This window comes from Crinia signifera, chromosome 5 (assembly GCF_055691185.1).
Source record: "Crinia signifera chromosome 5, ASM5569118v1, whole genome shotgun sequence".
In the NCBI taxonomy this organism is placed as follows: domain Eukaryota; kingdom Metazoa; phylum Chordata; class Amphibia; order Anura; family Myobatrachidae; genus Crinia; species Crinia signifera.
Genome location: NC_139221.1, coordinates 259,510,072 through 259,527,682, shown reverse-complemented (window position 1 = coordinate 259,527,682; position 17,611 = coordinate 259,510,072). Strand labels below are relative to the sequence as shown.

The 17,611-nt window shown below is 41.8% G+C and overlaps 1 protein-coding gene across 2 annotated transcripts in view; it reads right to left on the bottom strand.

Moving 5' to 3' along the window:
• Positions 1-17,611, bottom strand: part of MPP7 (MAGUK p55 scaffold protein 7) — a 372,855-nt gene that overhangs the window by 34,842 nt on the left and 320,402 nt on the right. For both annotated transcript variants that reach the window (XM_083188909.1, XM_083188910.1), the window contains one exon: positions 16,087-16,257. In XM_083188909.1, coding sequence (XP_083045035.1) covers positions 16,087-16,257 — 171 coding nt within the window. The remainder of the gene's footprint in view (positions 1-16,086; positions 16,258-17,611) is intronic.

The following is a 17,611-nucleotide window of genomic DNA, read 5'->3' as shown; positions in this document are numbered from 1 at the left end:
AAATTATACTGCATTAAATGTCATTGTGCCAATTGGGTATAAAGTATATTAACATTTATTAAAAACATGTAAACACTCAGACACAACATAACATGATTAGAAGGAAACAAGCAATGAGCCTGGGTGGGGGGGGGGGGGGGTGGATGGGCAACACAAACTTTTTGGCATGGGGGAGCAAAATTTATAATTACGCCACTGAGTGTGCACAAAACTCACAGCACTTCACAGAGAATATTTATTGATTTGCATAGTCCCTGGATCTTACAATCTATATTCCCTATCATACACACTGGTTTATTTTTTATCAGAAGCCAATCAACCTTCCAGTGTCTTTTCAGGTTGTGGGAAGAAATTGGAGTACTTGGATTATACCCATAGAAACATTTGGAGAAAATACAAACTCCATGAAGTTACCATGTATAGTTGGAAAAGAAGAAAAAGGTGAACTGTGCTGGAATAAATGATGGACAAGTGTAAAACAACAATTTATTCACCAAATATTTAAAAATATTCCATGAGAAGCAGCGCAATTCCCTGGTTCAAAATAGCAATGTGCTGCATTGCGCCCTGTGATGACGTCTCCCCATAAATTTGTGGTGTCACACCTAACTGAAGGGAGGGTTTGGCATGGTATGTAGAGGACATCTCTTAAGGTGGCCACTAGTGTGATATGGCCACTTCATGAGATTCCGACACATTGCTGCGACGAATCACATGAAAAGTGACATCACATTTCATTTTCCTGCAATTGCGACGTGGGGCATGTTACCGTGCCCCTCGCATCGCAGATCCTACGGGATGCCATGAATATTTGTCACAGCCCAAAGCCCTTGCTTGGATCTCATACAATACAGTCTATGCAAAAGCTGGGTGTTTCCATGGGAAACGATGAGGAGATGATCCATGGGAGATGATCAATGCCTATTCACAGGACGTCCGCGCCCGCCCCGTCTTCGGCGAACATTGAAGGAATTAAATGTCCGTTCAGACTGACTTTTATTTCCAAAGACAGGAGAAATCATTTGATAGTCGTCGGCCATCAAATGATTTCTCCTGCTAGCAAATGCATGGGAGGGGATGTATTGGCCAACACATCCCCTCGCATGGTACTGAGGGGATCCAGCGGCGGGGCGTTGTTTCAGCACTTGGTGAGCGGTAATTTTCACTGCTTACCGGGCTAACATTAACCACACCCTATATTTGTTAATTGCTAATTAATAGATGATTCCAGCCATAGAGCGTAGAATTTGCAGTCTCACAATTGTAAAGCTTTTATTTCTCTAAGGCAGTGATTTTCAACCTTTTTCAGGTCGCGGCACACCAGACAAGACTTCAAAATTGCCAGGGCACACCAACATTTTTTAATCAGATATTCCAAAAATATTGCGCACTTGTAAGTAGGGTTACCACCTTTTTGTTGAGAGATTCCCGGACATTGGCCCACCCCTTGACACACCCACTGACCCGCCCCAGTCCCGCCTTATGTTGATTTTTTTAAACCTTTGCTTCAATTTCATTCTAGATTTTGCATACCATAATGCCAGTTACATGTTATATCACACACATTAATGGCCATTACAAGTTATGCCACACATCGTGATGCCAATTACAAGCTATGCCATATACCACAATGGCCATTACACATTATGCCAGGACTCAACAAATTTCTTGCAAACGAGGGACAATATGGACAGTGCGCGCCGAAGGCCCATGACATACTATAACACTCCGCAATGCCCATGACATACTATATAACACTCCACAATGCCCATGACATACTATATAACACTCCGCAATGCCCATGACATACTATATAACACTCCGCAATGCCCATGACATACTATATAACACTCCGCAATGCCCATGACATACTATATAACACACAGCAATGCCCATGACACACTATATAACACACAGCAATGCCCATGACATACTATATAACACACAGCAATGCCCATGACATACTATATAACACACAGCAATGCCCATGACATACTATATAACACACCGCAATGCCCATGACATACTATATAACATTTGCAATGCCCATGACATACTATATAACACACCGCAATGCCCATGACATACTATATAACACACCATACACATTTGACACATAAGTGCCACTTACCTACATGCTCAATGCCAGGGGCTTCATGCTCGATGCCAAGGTGGACTGCATTTGCTCGTTGCCAAGGGGGACAGAACAGTGCAGTGGCCCACTCCTGACTCCCGTCCGCTATTTGCAATTCAATGCACCGCCAGTAGTGTGAGGCAGGGAGGGAGGGTTGGAGCAGTAGGTTGGGAGGGTATCTGCAGTGGGGTGGGTGGGTGGCTGGGAGGGTATCTGCAGTGGGTGGGAGGGTGGCTTGGAGGGTATCTGCAGTGGGGTGGAAGGGTGGCTGGGAGGGTATTTACAGTGGGGTGGGAGGGTGGCTGGGTGAGTGCAGGAGGGTGGGAGTACACCATACTTAGCCAGCCCGCTCACCTCACCCCCCCACCTCCTCCCAGTGTGCGTCCGTGTGCAAACCCCCCTCCTGCCTGTGCTGACACACAGACGACCCCTCCCCCCTGTCAGTGTGCGTCCATGTGCGCACCGCCCGCCCGCTCACGGCTCCCCTGCTATGTACGGGAGAGAGACATGCTGTGCTGCTATGTAATATTCATATCTCCCGCTGCTGGACCACTAGCCAATGGGCGCTCGCGGTCCAGCAGCCACCAGTTGATTGGCTGCTGGACCGCAAGCGCCATTGGCTAGTGGTCCAGCGGGATATATGATTATTGCATAGCAGCACAGCACGTCTCTCGAGTCCCGGACAGTGCACAGCGGGGGAGCCGTGAGCGGGTGGGCGGTGCGCACATGGACGCACACTGACAGGGGGGCGGGGAAGCATTCCCGGACGGCGGACATTGTATAGTCCAGGTCAGCCATTCTGCGCCGTGCGACCACACACAACGTCCAGTATGATGCCGAGCCGCCTGCCCGTCCCCCCTGTCAAAGTGAAACTCCGCTGGTGAGTCGCCGTGACCCGAGGCATGGCGGCACACCTGTCAGCTGGCCGCAGCACACTAGTGTGCCGCGGCACACCGGTTGAAAATGTCTGCTCTAAGGTCTCTAAGGGGCCAGATGCACTAAGCTTCAAAAGTGATAAAATGGAGAGTGATAAACAGCCAACCAATCAGCTCCTGCCTGACATTTTTCAAACACAGTCTGTGACATGACAGGTAGGAGCTGATTGGCTGGTTGTTTATCACTCTCCATTGTATCACTTTTGAAGCTTAGTACATCTGGCCCTAAATAATTACAAATAAAGCTACTGGCATAAGACAATTCTTAATCTAGATCAGGTCTTGCAAATAAAATCTAATCATACACTAGCATTCCGTTTTATTGCAGCTACAAAGGGTAGTCAATAGGATTTCACATTTCTGAAGAAACAGGACCAAACATTACTTCACTTTTTGGGCATTTATTATTATTTGTACAGAGCGTTGCCACAATGACTACGTCAGCATTGGATGCAGTTTGCTGAGATTCTAGCATTACTTAACCAGTACGTAGTAGATTCCTGCTTGTGCACGCAAGGTGGAAATCCGAGACGTGCAATCACCTTGTTCCAGACACCTTAAGGTCTTGATATAATTGCAGAGACAGCCAAATACAATGGGAATATGGCATACTGCGGAATACTCAAGAACAAAGAAGATCTATTTTATTAATATAAAAATGTTGTACACATGTGTATGCCAAGAGCTAGTGAGGCAGAACGCGCGGCTTGGTTTAATAAGTTTGCATGTTTCTGTAGGTTGTGTTAGAAAACATCTGGCTGTGATTCAGAAGACACTTCTTTTTTAATAGCTTGTAAAATGTCTCGCAACACTGGAAGGTGTCTTACAGCATAGTGCTAATTAGTATGTGGGGGCCTGATTCCACTCTGCCTTCTGCTTAGAAGCAGGACTTGTAAATATGCTGAGCTCCAGAGGTGGAGAAAAGGCCATAAAGTCTAAGTGCCTGTGATTGAAGAATGTGGAGCTTATAATCTCTCCCCTCCAGTCACTGTAAGAACAATGCAGACCTCCACATAAAGTGTTACTGGCTTGGAGCCTATCCTCTGAGAAACTATCCCCGTTAATGCGCAGTGAGATCGTGTGTCGGTTAGAACAAAACTCAGGGACGTGTTTTGGCCGAGTGGAACAAATTGCAACCAAATGAGGCTTTCGTAAAGATCTTCTAAGGCACATGATGCTGGGTTTAGCACCTTAGAGCTGTGGTGGCCAGAATTTCAGGGGAGGTATATGGATGATGAAATGAAAGAACCAAGTTTAAACAAAAGAAAATGAAAAAGGAGCACTTGTCTATTCACACTAATGATCACACAGTGTAACACCTACGCAATGGATCGGCTATGCTCCAGCCTGAATGTCAGATTTCTGCTTGTGAAACAGTAAATCTCACCCAACGTGGCACGCAACGCTGCTTATAAAATATATCTCAATATACTCTGTTAACACTTTAGTGGCCAATTGTGCGGATCATGCTTTTTCTGTACAGAAAGGTCCTTTAGGCTGAGTTGGTCAGTCTGCCATTGGAATGTATTCAAAGGACAAAAGAGTGTGCTAGATAATAAGATCTACACTGTCTAGATAGACATGTTGACAACGTAGGGTCAACATTTTTTTTTAGATCTCTTTCAGGCGAGATCTCTTAAATAGTTGCCAATTGGTATGAAATGAGATTGACAGTGGTTAAGGTCAACAGATACAAAAGTTTGATGAGCGAATGGTTGACATGGCAATAGTCGGCGCAAAATTTTTAGGTTTGTTTGGCCACACATTGTGAATTCAATGTTTATTGACCACCTTCAGAACACACGTGTTCACCCGCGGGCTTGCCGCACTTTTGGCAAGGTGGCTCACTGCGCTCACCATGGGTTACTATTCCCAATAGATGTCAACGTGGATAGTACAGTACATCAAGCAAATATTAGTAAAACATGTGAAACCCCCAACCCGCAAAAAGTGTCAACCATTTGACATGTCAACCTTGTAAACGGTTGAAACTTTGTACCTGTCGACCTATTGACGTTCTAGACAATGTAGATCTATCACCTGGATGACTGGACAAGCCAAGGGCCAAATGTAATGGCCTGACTGCATGACTGCATCAAGATACTGTAATCAATAGATTTAAAGCGGAAAATAGTTTATAGGCAAAATAGATTACACATAGATGTGAATATGCTGATGGCAACAGGTACAATAGAGGGGAATACAAAAGCGGGTGGATTTATAGCACGGTAACGCTTGCTGATATTGTTGAACATTCCCCGATACTTAGCGCTGTTTAAATGTTCTAAGAGTTGCTGAAACCAGAGTGTATTTCTTCAGCTGTGGCAAGTTCATAATGAATGACTCTGAGCCTCTCTGTGGAAGCCGCGGGAAACACTTCTCTGGAGCAGTGTCGTTTTAAGAGGCTGAATACATTAGAATAAACACTCTGGTTAACACAAATCCAGTGTTCACAGCTCCTTTTTTCAACATTGTCTTTGCTTTGCAAGGACTAACAGAAATAGTATGAAAACACATGTGATCTCAGTATAAACACTGGAACTGCATGCGAGCTTAGAAGCAGGATCCAGCTCGCAAGAATTTAGCACGTATGCCTTAAATCGCATTCTTTTGCTTTAAAGTTACCCTTAACCTCCTTCATGGTCCACTGGGAGAACTTTACTCAAGAACTTCATAACCCTAACCCCCGTGTTAAATACATAATTCATGGAAGGACCGTGGCACAGCACAGACAATGCAAGACTTATTCTACAGTGATATACAGAAGGAGCCGATCTCATTAGAGTGGCTCCTGGAGATCTGATCGCCATCCGCCATCCCATGCCAGCCTGTGCCACCCCGCCCACCAGAATGTGGTGCGTGCCCCATTCTCTGCAATAGGGGTTTACAAAGACAAAAAAAGAAAGGAAATTTACAGTAGTTGTGTGTTGCAAAGCTGGGATAATACATTTAGTACATATCTTCCAAACTGAATAGAATGGGATTCAGCAAAGCTATAAATAAGTGCCTACAGTATATAGCCAAAAGCTTCTGTATGATGTGTCAAAAGCAGGACACTGGGAGGCTGTTCCTGATACCTGGGAGAAGAAATTAGCTACAGAGAGTACTCCCAATGCTTTTACCTATTGGGGTGATATAATTTCATTTTCCTGTGTACTCTGACCTGTCTTTAGTATCAATACCGCATAACTATTTTTGAATAGCATTCTTAAGTCAGTAATTATATTTACAACTTTTTATATGTAAATGGAGTGGACAGAAGAACTGAACCATGTCTTTGTACAACATGGACTCAAACCCCCCCACCCCCGCAAAAAGTGTCAACTATTTGCCATGTCAACGTTGTAAACCGTTGAAACTTTGTACCTGTCGACCTAGTGACTTTCTACCTAGACAATGTAGATCTATCACCTGGATGACTGGACAAGCCAAGGGCCAAATGTAATAGCCTGCGATTTGTAAGAGCCTGCAGGACTGCATGAATATACTGTAATCAATAGATGTAACCATGTCTTTGTACAACAGGTCGACACAAACTTTCTGGCCTCAGTTATGTAAATGCCACGGCCAATGTGAGTAATATCAGGGTTACTCCGATTGCAGATGGTCTCACAGACAAAAACACCCGTCCCTTATTAGTTTATTGTTTGGTTGGTCTGTCTGTCGATTTTTGGCTGATTTCAATTTGTTTATTGTCTGGGAATGATTTTTCAGGCAATTTTGCATTTGATAAATGTCCAGTTTTCAAAATTCATCAGGAAACACAAAATCAATCTTTACTAAATATACCCCTAAATGTGCCATATTTCTGGGACACTAAAATAGTACGTGCTGCTTATCTATTTCTGGGATTCCGACTGGTGCCCTGACACAGAGGTTGTGTAACTCCGATCTACGCACCGAATGCAGAGCTGAATAACGGGTTCCAGAAGGCTGATAGACAATGGCCCTTATTCAGATCTGATTGCAGTACTAATTGGTTCTCAAAATGGGCAAAACCATGTGCACTGCAGGTGGGGCAGATGTAACAGGTGCAGAGAGAGTTAGATTTGGGTGAGTTATTTTGTTTCTGTGCAGGGTAAATACTGGCTACATTATTTTTACACTTCAATTTAGAATTCAGGGGTAGATTTATTAGCTCGGTGAAGTAATAAAGTGTCTGGTTTTTATCACCGGCCAATCAGCTCCATTTTTCAAACCAAGCCTGTAACTTCACAGTTAGGTGCTGATTGGCCGGTGATAAAAATCAGACATTTTATCATTTCACCGAGCTTAATAAATCTGCCCCATGTTTCAATACCCCCCCACCCAAATGTTACTCTCACTGCACTTGTTACATCTGCCCCACCTGCAGTGCACATGGTTTTGCCCATTTTGAGAACAAATTTGGGTACTTGTGTATTTGCAGGGCGCCCAATTTACATACGTACGGCACTGTAGTAAAAATCGCATTGCATGCAATTTTTCTGTGCAATCCGATGCGAATTTTCATTGTATACCATGAGATGTGATGGTACTTCATTTTAAAAGCACCCATGCACACCCCCACTATCCACGTCACCCTGAAGTGTGGCGAGCACTCGCGGTTCCGTGTCCTCCTGACCTTTTCATACCCCCACTATCCACGTCGGCGTGGAGTTGATCTTATAAAGTGTGGCGAGCGCATCGAGCCACCGAGCCCAAAGCGTGGCGCACGCAGTGAGCCCCGCAAGGGGACGCTGATTACTTTACATATATTACACGTCCACTCGCCATGCTTCGGGCTCGGTGGCTCGCCACACTTTATAAAATCGTGGATAGTGTGGGTATGAAAAGGTCGGGAGGACGCATAACCGCGCCCGCTCGCCATGCTTCGGGGTAACGTAGATAGTGAGGGTGTGCATGGGTGCATTTAAAATGAAGTACCATCACATCTCATGGTATGGGTGCTTATACAATGAAAAATTGCATCGCATCGCACATAAAAAGTGCATGCAATGCGATGCGATTTCACTACCCAGAATAGCCCACTTAGCAAATATCTTAGTGGGCGCCCTGCTAATACATAAGTACCCATATTTGTACTGTGATCAGATCTGAATAAGGGCCAATGTATAGACAGACAGTAAATAGAGGGGAGGGGACACGGTACACTTAGACAGTGTCCATGTCGACATACACACACACAAAAAAGAAAAACTCATGTTGACCTTTACATGTCACCTTTTGACTATATTTACATTTTAGCTGTTGACCTATTGTCCCTGTCAACCTATTGCCTGTCGACCTTTGGACCCTGTCGACCAGACATATTGATTTTTCATGTCAACATTTTACTTATGTTGTTAGTTTTGTCACTGTCTGACTAATGCATGTCTAACTTTTGTCACTGTCTGACTATGCATGTCTAACTTTTGTCACTGTGACTAATGCATGTCTAACTTTTGTCACTGTCTGACGAATGCATTTCTATCTTTTGTCACTGTCTGGCTAATGCATGTCTAACTTTTGTCACTGTCTGACTAATGCATGTCTAACTTTTGTCACTGTCTGACTATGCATTTCTAACTTTTGTCACTGTGACTAATGCATTTCTAACTTTTGTCACTGTCTGGCTAATGCATTTCTAACTTTTGTCACTGTCTGGCTAATGCATGTCTAACTTTTGTCACTGTCTGACTATGCATGTCTAACTTTTGTCACTGTCTGACTAATGCATTTCTAACTTTTGTCACTGTCTGGCTTATGCATGTCTAACTTTTGTCACTGTCTGACTAATGCATTTCAAACTTTTGCCACTGTCTGACTAATGCATGTCTAACTTTTGTCACTGTCTGACTAATGCATGTCTAACTTTTTTTACTGTCTGACTAATGCATTTCTAACTTTTGTCACTGTCTAACTAATGCATGTCTAACTTTTGATGTCTACCTATTGACTGACTAGACATTGCCTGTGAGCTATACCACACCCCTATGATTGGTGATGATACACTACGCTCACCTTATGTATGTTCCCTTCTCAGGCGCTGCTCACTCTTAAGGGTATCCCGGTCCCTTTTTAGTTTTAGTATAGAATGGGTAAAGTAAGGCAGCGCTCACTCCACCCATTCTATACTATCTATACCACACCCCTGACTAACGGCCTGTGTGCAGAGCATACAGTATATACCATGGTTGTAGAATGTCCATGCCCTGGAGTGGAGCACATGCAATTAGGGGCAATGTAGAGCTGTATGCATTTACTGTGCCTATGTACTAAGCATTGGAGAGCAATAAAGGAAATGGAGATAAAGTAGCAGCCACTCAGCTCCTAACTGCCATGTGACAGAGAGGGTTTGAAATATGACCGGAGCAGGTTGGCTGGTGTTCTATCTCTGTCCAAGTCTTAGTAAGTAGACCGCTTTGTCCACTGCCTATAACAGAGATTTAGAGTTTGTCATAAGCATAAATAACCTTTTTCTTGGTGTATCATTGATGATGATGACAAGTAAACACTACGGGAAATGGGCAACTTTACATAATGGTATAGAAATGGATTTCCCTATAGTGCCATACTATATACATGAACCGATCGAGGATCACATACACCCAATTTTGACCAGATCCATATCATGCCCAGAGTAGTAAGTGCGCTTTGCCTACAACCCTCTCACCGTTATAACAAGCGTTAGATGAAAAAGTGACATAAAGTGTATTGCAGAAAGGATAAACATAGAGCAATGCTCAGGACTGTAACAGCTTAAAGACATTATGAACAATTGTGCTCACTAGAAGAACTTCCTTTACATAGGCAAATTACATGGACAATTCACCAAGCGCTCACTGCTAATCCCGACAGATATCACTGACACTTTGGATGTTGTTCGTTATGGCTGGTTGAGCATGTAGAAAAATGTAAGTAGTGCTCCCAACATCTGTCTGCAGCTTCACTATGGTAAACACTAAGCATCCCCAGAGTGTGCAGATCTTATCACCCACGTGTGAACATGGAAATGATCACGAAGTACGTGGTCCTCACAGGTAAAGAAAGATTTCAGACGTGCAGAAAGGACATTTCCTGAACTTTACAATGATTCCTGAGCATGTACATTGACAGAGAGGAAGCAATAGGTAAAAGATGGACAAGCCCTGGAGCAGCATAAAGGAACAGATCATCCAAACTACGGAGAGCAAGGCATGATTTATAGAACCTATTGCCATATAAAATGATGGTGTTACCATAACGACCAGTGGCTGCTTTCATTGTTATAAACAGCACTAATAAATCCATCAAAATCTGATTAGCTGCTACAGGTCACACCACAAATGTATTCCAATGGATTCTATTTGTCAAAGAGATCTCATAACTTGCAGTACAAAGAAGCATAAAGTACTGTAATATACACAAAACAAAGAGATTTTGGAAGTTATTCAATCTGGCATTCCGACTGTCAAAATGTTCCGGCAGTCGGAATCCCAACTGCTTTTTCCGGCTTACAACACTAACTCGACAGTCGCAATTCAATGTTCCAACTGATGAATGTCGAAAAGTCCATAGATCGGGAAAACGGTCGCAGTTTCTCAGAAGTTGGCCGCGGATTCAACAAAACAGTTTAGGATTTAAAAAAGGAAAAAAAAACGACAACCTTCACAACCTTCAATTATATCGAAAACGGTAACATTGAATAGGCGAGTGTCGATATTTCCCTCTGTGGGAAATATTGGGACAGATTGAATACCACCCTTTGTGGGGGGGGGGGGGGGGGGGGGGGGGAATGAACTGAGACACAATAATTATCTGTGAATTGTATTAATATTTTATGGGCATGCCACAAGCCAATGCCCTGTAGTTAAATAAATGATAGCTTCTCCCAGAATAAACACATGACTGTTTCAGTTTAGAACACATTTTGTGGTTATCAATGAATAAAAAGCTAATACAGTGTTATCTTGCAGCCTTTACAACTCAACTGTCAATATCTGATTAGGAAATTTGTATACATGAAAGTGTCAATACTGATAAAAGTATAGAATTATGTCCAGTATTTTAGCTGCCATATTTGTTGAAGGTTAGAAACATAGAATTTGACAGTAAATAAGAACCACCTGGCCCATCTAGTCTGCCCCTTTTTTTCCCTTAGATAACCTCAATCAAAAAAAAATTAGGCTTAAAGCAATTTAAGCATACTTGGCATATGAATATCCTTACAAAGAACTACCACCTCCGATGGGATGTATTCCACTTGTCCACTACCCTTTCTGTGAATACTTTTGGGAAGTGCCCCCCATCCTACCAGAATGCAGAAGATAAAATGAGGGTGGACGTTTCAGCAAAACAATGATCCCAAACACACAGCCAAGAAGGACACTCTCAATTGGTTTCAGAGAGAGAAAATAAAGCTGCTAGAATGGTCCAGCCAATCACCTGAATCCAATTGAAAATCTATGGATAGAACTAAAGTTTTTCGTCAAATCTTAAAGGTTCTGTTGGCATCTTCTATGAAGATGCCAACAGAACCTTTAAGATTTGACGAAAAGTGGGCCAAAATCACACATGAGCAATGCATGCGACCAGTTTCTCTATACAGGAGGTGTCTATTTAAGCTGTCATTACCAACAAAGGCTTATGTACGAAGTATTAAATACATTTCAGTAAGCGTGTTAAATACTTTTTCCAGGTGTCTTTTAACATTATTACACATAATTTATGGACATCTACAGCTTTTTTTTTTCTTTGCATGTGTGGATTGCATGGGTTGTTGCTGACATTTGGTGAAAATGTCATTACATTAGCCCCGTTATAAGTATATTTATTGAGAAAAATGTTGATGTATTCAATACTTATTTTACTCACTGTATGTATGTATGTGTGTGTGTGTGTGTGTGTGTGTGTGTGTATATAACTGTGGTAGGCTAGAAGAATGATGGCAGCTGCCCTTTTTCCTTGGTCTGTTAAAGCTGCTATCAATGACTTCTTGTTATGCAGTGGTTGGCACTACCATAGCAACCACAGTAGCATGACACATGATGTAATGACCAGAATGACCCCTAGGAAAGCTGCCTGCTTTGTATAATATATAACCCTAACCTAGTTGCTTTTACGTGGCATGCAGAGAGCTATAAGCCTGTGTCTGTGTGACTGGCTGCCATACTTTGTGCCATCCAGAGAGATTTTTAAAATGAGATATTTACTAGCATAAAAAAAGAATGTAAAATATAGTGTTTTTCACATTTACTAGCATAAAAAAAGAATGTAAAATATAGTGTTTTCCAACCTCGGTCCCCAAAGTACACTAACAATTTAGGTTTACGTGATATCCACGATGGTTGATCAAAATAACTGAGGTACCTATAAAGTCACCTCTGCCCATGTATGGACTCTAAAGGCCTATACACATTGTGCAATTTTGAGCTGAAAGCAGCTCAATTTTGACGTTTGAGCTTTCAGCCCAGTGTGTATGGCCGGGCGATGAGCCCTGATGCGTGCTCCTGCATCATCACCGACTGACGCCACTCATGTGCTGATATAACCAGGAGATGAGCACAGGGTGGATGGCTTTCCATAGTGTCCTGCTATAGAAAGTCATCCACCCCCAGGAAAATCACTTAGACGGGCAAAAATCGCTCAGTGTATGTGCACCTTTAGTGTGCCTAGAGGGAAGCCCTGGTTTAAAAAAATAATAATAATTCTACAGTATGTGACACTGCAGCTTACTATGCAAATTTACCAGAAATATACAAAATCAAAATGAACATTTGTTATAATTTGGTTAATTAACGTTAAATGCAGAGCCCATGGAAAAAGAAATTGTGGCTAACACTCAACATTAATCAATGAAACCGTATTTGTTATTATCCCACATTGTTACAATCATTTCTTTAAAATTAACAAAAACAAAAGGTGGAAATTCGCATTGTCTGAAACATTATACTGTAGATTTTTTCAGAACATTTTCTATAACCTATTAAAACTCACCAGCATGTATAATATCACTTGAAATTGCTGTCTATGACATGTGACACTGGTTTCCAGGAAGTTTCATTTGTTAGGTGACTGCAGATCCATTTATGCTACTTGCTGTTACATTACAAGTGCTTTAATTAGTGGGCTAATTACTGCTCAGAATAATTGAGGCTCAAGACCTGAACTATAGAGTACTTTATTAGAATACCCCACTGCAGCAAGGGTGTTATTGCAAACCATTTCATGTTCGTTCTCAATGAACTGCCAAGAAATAAGCAGGTGAAATGACTGAGGCAACATAATAAACTGAAGTGTAACAGACATTTTGGGACGGATTCATATAATTATGTGGCTATAACAGTGCATGGTGTATAAAAAAAGTTTTGTTTAAAGTGTCATTTAAAAACCTTATATATTATACCACATAATATTATTATTATCCAAAGATGGGTGTGGCTCAAAGTAAACCGGAATGATTGGGTGTTTTTGTGAAGCATCGGTGAACTCATTCATTGTGAAGAGATTTAGTTATGTCATGTTCTACAGTGGTTTATGCTTGCTTATTGCATATTTCTTTAGTACACAGTGGCCCTAATTCTGGTTCACTCGCAAAGGCAAATTCCTTCTCAAATGGCAAAACCATGTGCACTGCAGGGGGGGGGGGGGCATATGTAACTTGTGCAGAGCTAATTAGATATGGGTGGGGTTCAAAGTGAGGTCTATATTGGAGTGTAAAAATAATGCAGTCAGTATTTCCCCTGCACAGAAACAAAATAACTCACCCAAATCTAATTCTCTCTGCACAAGTTACATCCGCCCCACCTGCAGTGCACATGGGTTTTATCCATTTCAGAAGGAATTTTTCTTTGCGAGTGAACCAGAATAAGGGCCAATGTCACAAGCAAAACAAATGTAGAAGGCACTAAACAAAACTAAAAAATTAGTTCCTCCAAGTCCTTAAGAGAGTATGTATTACATGATGCTCTCATGTGACAGCTCGCTTTTGTAGACAAGACTCGCTGATGTCATAAATGTAGCGCACTCCTGGGTCCGGTTCCCCTATATTACACAGTAATTATACTCTGAGCTATTGCAAAAGTAGGCCTGGAAGACATCATAGAACATGCAGTTTTACATGACGTCTCTTAGGCTAATGGGCTCAAAAGAATCTATCATCTTTATTTTTATTGAATGAATAGTGTACAAGAACGTGTTGAATTGTGTGACCAGGTCTCCTTAATTGCAACAATTGAGTTGTAACAAAATGTATTATTTAGAAAGAAAATTAATTCTCAAAGATTTCTAATTTGTAGCTTTGACTGTAAACTGTCAAAACACATTATTGCCACTACTAAATCTAAACTTTCGTTACTTTGGTTATCTCCATACACTGGTTTCTGACCTTAAATACTTTTTTTTATCAAACCCTGTTATAGCCCAGGATAAATATATATAATCGCATGGAAGAAAAGTATATATAAGGGGGTATTTAACCCCTTGAGTGGTGGGATTTGCTGGGGCAGGACAAACCTACCAGGGCAGGTTTGTCCTGCCCCAGCAATACACACCACTCAAGGACAGAAACAAGTCCTGACCCCCCTCCTGTCGCTCCCCCCTGTTCCTGACCTCCGCCCTCCTGCGATCTGATGCCGGAGCTCCCCGCCGCCATTCCCACTGCAGCAGTGACCAGGTGGCAGGCCATGCTCTGGGAGGTTCAGGGCAGCTCGGGGGGACTTGGGCGCACAACCTCCCAAGAGCTCCCGATTCCCTCTGAGCGTTCCTGCCACCTGGTCACTGATTCAGTGCGAATGGCGGTGGGAGCAATGGCAGGGGAGCTCCGGCGTATGATCGCTAGAGCGCGGAGGTCAGGGGGAGGGGACTAGAGGTGGTGTGCCAGTGGTGCACAGCTGGAGACCCCACTGTCGCACACCTACCTAATGGTGGTATGCCCGGAAATTTTCCAGGACAGCCCGCCTGGCAATTTCCGGGCATACCACCGAAGTGGTTAATGTTGCCGATCCAAGGCAAAACAGCGAAATAGCATTAGTTTTCACTACGAAAAGAGGGAATTCGCATTCCATCTATTCAATGTTTTTTCCGGCGAATCCACATCTTTGTCCGCGAAAACGCCCAGTAATTCGAAAATTTAGCGTCAGTTTCCATGAAAGCAGATATATTTTTTCAAAGAGCCGGATCTGTAGACAAGAATCCCGTTATTTCCGAAATCAGAAATAACAGGAAACATTGAATACCCCCCAATAGACAAGCAACAATTCAAACTGCAAAACCAAATAAATACAATACAAAACAACTTTCTTTTAAGTAGTATGTAATCCGTGATATGGAAAATGTGGCTTTTCATAACTGATTAGGATTACAATGTAATTACAGTACTGGAAAACTCTAAACACGATTACCTAATGGTAAAGGACTGAAATGTTACGTCTCGGCCAAGACCATGGTTGAGTCATTATCAAGTTTACTGTCCTGCTCAGATATTAAAACAGATTTTAAATATTTTCCCTTTTCTCTACTCCCTTTGTTTTTCTTTGATAAATAAAGCTACGTTTGAGAATTCCAATTCGACTTCACCCATTATTTCCGACTCCATCTGAATACTATTGAGGAGATTACTGCGGCCGACTCCTGCAATAACAAAAATAACCCCTTCTGTTCTATCCCAGCTTAGACCCTGCAGTCGGAAAACATCTCTGTAAAGATAACCAGTACCGTGCAAAACGTTCTTGCATCTATTATTACAAGATTAGATTTCAACACCTAATCATATTTTTAAGCAGAATAAACAGAGGCCCTATAGCATTACTGCTTATCAGTTTTACATTTTGTTATTTGTGGTTTACTCAAAAACTTTCCAAGTTACAATGTGACATTATGTTGGCTGTATAAACACCCAGAGCCTTTTACTGCTCCAACATTTGAATCCTTCACTTCGAAATTGAAAAAAGCTGGAAAATTATTAGCAGATGCAGCAACTGAATATTTTACATCATAGCAAAGGTTCCGAGCAACCGGCTTAAAAAAATGTTTGCGGAGTTATAACAAAGCATGTCTTATACGGAGATCCATACTCACCGACTAAGACTATCAGCCTGTATTTTTCATTAGGCTGCCGTTGATACAATGCCACCTCTTCAAAGGTCGGAACATCTGCTGTATCGTATTGGTCGCTCTTCTTACATTCATACATGAATTTATTTGTTTTTCTATCCTTCCTGCTGAGACGAAAACTTCTTCTAAACCCGGCTGAAACAAAAACACATTTTTCAGATCAGAACTGGATGTCTGTAGCCTGCTCCGGCACCGCCATTTCATAAATATAATATTCATAAATATTTTAACAAATGTTACAGCACAGAAAATCGTTCTAGGCTAACCCCAAATATATAGCAGCAACTGCTTTACTTATGTGCAGTTTAAAAGCGCCCGCTGAGCGATTACTTATTCATGTCCAGATCACTGAAAAGCTGCCTATAAATCCCAGGCAGTATTAGAAAAACAGGACTTATGGAACGGCTCGGGAAGGCTGCAGAATTGTGTAGAATCTGTGCTACAATTTTATAGTGTGAACATAAACCAAATATTGCCTCATTTATAGCGGCAAAAGGTTTTAAAGTTTCATTTATATTCCGAAAAGCCACTTAGTGTGTAATAAGAGGTACATGTGAAATGGTTACCTTTTACAAGAAGCATAACAGATTTTACATTCGCCCATTCAATGTGGAGTCCCTTATGCAGTAGCTTGCACAAATAATATATTCTCGATAACAAATATGAAGACATAGGACACGCCAAATACACTACACAGCTGTATTACACATGACCTCCTAAAGCTTTTCTGAAATATTTTACTTTATATTTCATGTTTCCATCTGTGTTCTCCACCAATATCTTAATATAGTATAGATATTTATTTATTTCATTTACCCCATGGATATGACACAGAACTGCTCTGTGGAAACCACTTTTACCAATGTGTAGAGCTGATCTGCATTGTACTTAAGCACAAGAAAAAAAAAATCCGTATTATAGAAAATAAACCTTGCTAAAAAACAACACAAAAAAACAATCAAAGTATATTGATCTATAAAAATGTTTCTCAAACTCAGTCCTCATGAAATTGTAAAGTGTATGTTTTCAAGGTATCCTCAGGACTAATTAGTACCACCTGGAGATCTATTGTGTTACCTGTGCTCAAGCTAGATGATATGGAAACCACTGATCTATAATCTTGATCCACCAAGAACTTTAGATACAGTTTATATGCTGGACATACTGTAGACTGCTCAATTATCGGCCCAATCGGTGATCATCTATTCAGGCTGATGATGGAATAGTGTATTGCTGACATACTGCTTTTACACTGCCCTTAATATGCCAGGTTATTGCACATGAATGTACAGCAACCTGGGATATTGTGCAGTGGATCCAGTTAAAATTATCCAGCTTGCGGCACACTTTTAACAGGTAACCTGTGTCAATGAGACCCGGGACCCATTCACAGCTATGAAACAGCCGGCATTGGGAGATGATCAGATCCAGTGATGTCACTTATTGCCAGGTGCAGCTGCCAGAAAGATCTGATAATTGGTCACCTGCA